Below are 4,960 nucleotides of genomic sequence, written 5' to 3' on the forward strand. Positions count from 1 at the left end.
CCCCCCCCTTAGGGGGAAACATGGGACCCCAGGGTCATGAAATTCACAAATTTGGTAAAGCACCTTAAGACCCTTCCATCTATGAAGAGTACTTGATTCTACCATATCTTGGTCTTGAAAAGAAGATTTTTTATTTTTTTTTGTCAATTTGACCCTTTTTGGCACCGCCTCTCAGGCCCCTGGGGTCTTTGGGCCACTAATTCTGTTGACCTTTATCCATGGAAGGTTCCTGCAAAATTTCATTGAAATTGGTTCAGGGGTTTTTGAGAAGAAGTCGAAAATGTAAATTGTTTTTGGACGGACGACGGACAACGACGACAAAAGGCGATTGCAATAGGTCACTTGAGACTTTGTCTCAGGTGACCTAAAAAGGGCAGTAGTTTTTCTCAACCTTTAACAGACTACATCCAAAATCATTAGGGTCTTTTGCATCCTACCAATATTAAACTGATTCAGGCCCAGAATCAATTGGTATCTTCACATTATCTTGGGCAACATTGACACCAAGTTTAAACATTGAGCGATCATTACTTTCCCAGCTATCAGCAAAATTCTGTTTATAGCAATAGTGACCTTGACCTTTAGCCTGTTATGACATGTACAGTATTGTGTATGATAATGATTATGAAACATATTTAATCTCACTGATAATTCAGACGATGACATACTCTACTTTTCATCATTCTTGATTACCAAGTGCACATGTACTTCATAGTTATGGCAAGCTTTTCTTAGAAGTCACTATCAGCATATATTATACATTGTTTATTACAGAAACTGAAAAGTTTGATTATGCAACAGAAACTATTACACAACATATCTCAATGATTTTTAAGTACCACCACAGGAAGAAATTGACAAGCTGCAATGCACTCTCCCAGTCCAGAAACTCCTTAGATATTATATTGCATGGTGAAAAATAGTATCTATGTTTCATAATGTTATTCTTATTTCAATAGTTTTCAATGAAGTTTCTGGAGCACCAACAGCCTTGTTCTATCATTTTGATAGTTAGAATTAAAACTATGACAAATTTCTGTAATATATAATTTCAATTATAAAATAAACAGCCTTGAAATGATCTTTTAGAAGGTCATAAATAAACATGGACACAATTTCATGAGATAAGAGAAACGTGTTGTTAATATTTGTCCATGTGTCAGTTTGATAAGGTGCAAAGCTACAAACAATCCTTGAACTTCTAAAATCACCTATATCAAAAGATGTTTGCCCTAATTTTAAGTTGGATTTCTATTGTTGCAGGTTTTCGTCCTAATTTTAAGTTGGATTTCTATTGCTGCAGGTTTTCATTGTACATCAGATTACTGTACCTTTCTAGCTTCACACTAGAGGGAATCCCTTAACTTCTAGCTCACTAGCTTCACACCAGAGGGAATCCCTTAACTTCTAGCTCAATTGGTAGAGTGGTGCACGTGAAAGTTGGGGGTTGCTGGTTCGATCCCCAGTGGAAGCACACTACTCTTTTTCCTGTTTTACCATCACCAAAGATTCCTTCACATGCCTTAGATTTTATGATAGCTGTTTCCCCCGATCCTATGAATCTATGGAACTTGATTTAAATTTAACAACAGCTAAAATCATTAATGTTTTCAAAAATAGATTAAATATCAATCTCAAAACATCTCAAACATTTTATTTGGCCTAGAAACTAATAGTAAATATTATTCTTTCTAAAATAACAAGCATACTGAGTATTGCTATTACACTGTAATGATTTATATAAATGGTGCCCTTTGGTGTTAATTTGGGTAAATGAAAAGTATACAATAAGCTTGTAGCTGATTTTAATGTAATTTTTCTATTTTACATTACCATCCATCATATTGTAAACAAAAATCAGAATAAATGAATTTCCATGTATACTGTATATTACATGCACATTTGACACTTTAAAGTTCAGTAATGAACCGATCATATCGATGATGGAATTTGTTATCGATAATCGGAATCAAACAGAACAAATTGATCGATGCTTGATTATAATATATCAATCAGTCCCTCACTGGCTTCAACTTGTCCAGGATTTTGTATTAATAGTAACGGTGGCCTTGACCTCAACTCTATAACCCTGAAACTCAAAATTGTCTGAGATATTATGGTCCTTTGTAATTGTGTGAAGTTTGATCCAAATCCCTCAAGGAATGAAGCCGCTAGAGCGCTGACAAGGATTTTCTAAAAATAGTAATGGTGACCTTGACCTTGACCAAACAACCCTGAAACTCCAACTTATCTGAGATATTATGGTCGTTGGTAATTGTGTGAAGTTTGATCCAAATCCCTCAAGGAATGAAGCCGCTAGAACGCTGACAAGGATTTTCTAAAAAAAGTAACGTTGACCTTGACCTCACAATCCTGAAACTCGAACTTGTCCATATATTATGGTCCTTGGTAATTGTGTGAAGTTTGATCAAAATCCCTCAAGGGAGACGCCGCTTGAGCGCTGACAATGGATTTCCTAAAACAAATAACAGTGACCTTGACCAGACAACCCTGAAACTCGAAATTGTCAGAGATATTAGTGTCCTCTGTAATTGTGTGAAGTTTGATCAAAATGCCTGATAGAATGAAGCTGCTAGAGCGCTGACAATGAATTTTCTAAAAAAAAAAGTAGCAGTGACCTTGACCGAACAATCCTGAAATTCGAACTTGTCCAAGATTTTATAGTCTTTTGTAATTGTGTGAAGTTTGATCCAAATCCCTCAAGGAATGAAGCTGCTAGAGCGCTGACTACTATTTTCTAAAAATAGTAACAGTGACCTTGACCTTGACCCGAGAACCCTGAAACTCTAACTTGTCCGAGATATTATGGTCCTTTGAAATTGTACGAAGTTTGATCCAAATCCCTCAAGGAATGAAGCCGCTTGAGCGCTGACAATGGATTTTCTAAAAAAAATAACAGTGACCTTGACCCAACAACCCTGAAACTCTAACATGTCAGAGATATTATTGTCCTCTGTAATTGTGTGAAGTTTTATCAAAATCCCTGATAGAATGAAGCCGCTAGAGCGCTGACAATGAATTTTCTAAAACAAAGTAACTTACCTTGACCCAACAATCCTGATACTCGAACTTGTCCGAGATTTTATAGTCCTTTGTAATTGTGTGAAGTTTGATCCAAATCCCTCAAGGAATGAAGCAGCTCGAGCGCTGACTACTATTTTCTTAAAATAGTTACAGTGACCTTGACCTTGACCCGAGAACCCTGAAACTCTAACTTGTCCCAGATATTATGGTCCTTTGTGATTGTGGTGAGAGCATGCTAATATGGATGTTAGATTTTGCTGCGCGTATATTATAGCACATCAAATGTAAAATCAAGTAGAATGGATTCATACACATTTTATTTGAAAGAATGTGTGATTTTGTTATAACTTTTCTTCATTCTATCTCAGTAGAAAAACATTAACCTAACTTACAAATTCTCACAAAGAGCTCAACACTTTATATACAGACAGTCAGGATTCCAAACTCCTGATAACATGGAATTTTTCTCCTGCCATGACAAAACTCCAGGAAGAGTATAAAATGGTCTGTTCTAGGTCATTCAGGTGAGGAGGCAATATGTAAAATAGATACTGTTAATAGTAGGATTCCATCACAAAACCCTAATAAACCTCCGGCACGCCACAGACACACATTGATGTGGAGGTATTAGCCAGGTGGTATAGGATCAACCATAATTGGGATAACTGAGATGAAAATTGTATGAGCTGTTAATCTACAAACAAACAGACAGATATATACACAACCTGACTACCGTGTACACCCATAACATTGTTGCAGGGGGTTTGATAATAATAAATTGATATGTATATATATATTGAAAAATAAATATCTGTTACCAATAAGTAAGAACAAATCAGCCCAAAAAAACACAAGCTCAAAAAGTCACAGCCAATTAAAAGCAATGGCAGCTACTTAGATTACAAGATTGAGATAAGACGTTTATGTTTACCATATAGACTATCCATAAGTATCATTGACCACAAAGCACAAACAACATTTTACCAATAGAACAAATGCATTTGCGATATATGTTTTAGACAATCAGCAGCAATGCATGGTGGCCATCTTTGATTTCAGGATCTGGGAATAATTCCACTAGTTTAATGAAACTCTACATCCCTGAATATGATATTATCAACATAAGATCCATTTATAATCCGGTGGAGAGGATCATATAGAACATGGTTAAAATGAATGAATCTACTGACAGCTAGCCTCACCTCATAGCCCATAAATACAGGATGTCGGCTCAGACAGACAAACAGACAGATAAATAGACAGACAATCAGACAGACAAACAGACAGACTATTGGATCGATGATGATTAATACAGATCATGCACTCACATCTCTGATGTGGGACCTAAATTACCTTTTGCAAGTGCTCCTTTTGTACTTGGGATCTGGCTTCTTTTTTAAGGACATTCAACTTTGATAGCTTGTCTTCCTCGTTTTCATCTACACAGAAAGATTGCATACATATGTTACTGAAATTAAAACAATCAGCGGAACTGTTTGTGAAAAGAAATTACACCATTTGACAGGGCATTCTCATAAACAAGAGGCCCATGGGCCTTAACGGTCACCTGATATATTTATACAGAGAGTTGATTTTTGTTTTTAACATGAACAGAAATATTATTCAAAGTGACAAAAAACAATAAAACCACTCTTATTCAATATCTAGCATGCAGATTTAATACTGAAAAGTATTTGAAACTAGCACCTCTGATTCTAAACAAGGAAAATGAAGAAATTTTATTTTAACCCACGGACTACATTGGGCCTACAGCCCTTGGGGGTAGGGATGGCTCAAAATTTTTCAAAGTATCAAACTTTCAACTAAGGGTTATAATTCCAATCAAGTTATCAACATGTAATATTCAAAGTATTATTTGCCATTATAAACCATAACAAATTTTGCCCCCCCCCCC

The 4,960-nt window shown here is 35.8% G+C and overlaps 1 protein-coding gene across 3 annotated transcripts in view; it reads right to left on the reverse strand.

Moving 5' to 3' along the window:
* The window catches only part of LOC110451512 (UBX domain-containing protein 8-like), a 68,310-nt gene that overhangs the window by 59,181 nt on the left and 4,169 nt on the right, over positions 1–4,960 (reverse strand). For all 3 annotated transcript variants that reach the window (XM_021499576.1, XM_021499575.1, XM_021499574.1), the window contains exon 3: positions 4,399–4,484. In XM_021499576.1, coding sequence (XP_021355251.1) covers positions 4,399–4,484 — 86 coding nt within the window. The remainder of the gene's footprint in view (positions 1–4,398; positions 4,485–4,960) is intronic.

This window comes from Mizuhopecten yessoensis, unplaced genomic scaffold (assembly GCF_002113885.1).
Source record: "Mizuhopecten yessoensis strain PY_sf001 unplaced genomic scaffold, ASM211388v2 scaffold6113, whole genome shotgun sequence".
Lineage (NCBI taxonomy): Eukaryota > Metazoa > Mollusca > Bivalvia > Pectinida > Pectinidae > Mizuhopecten > Mizuhopecten yessoensis.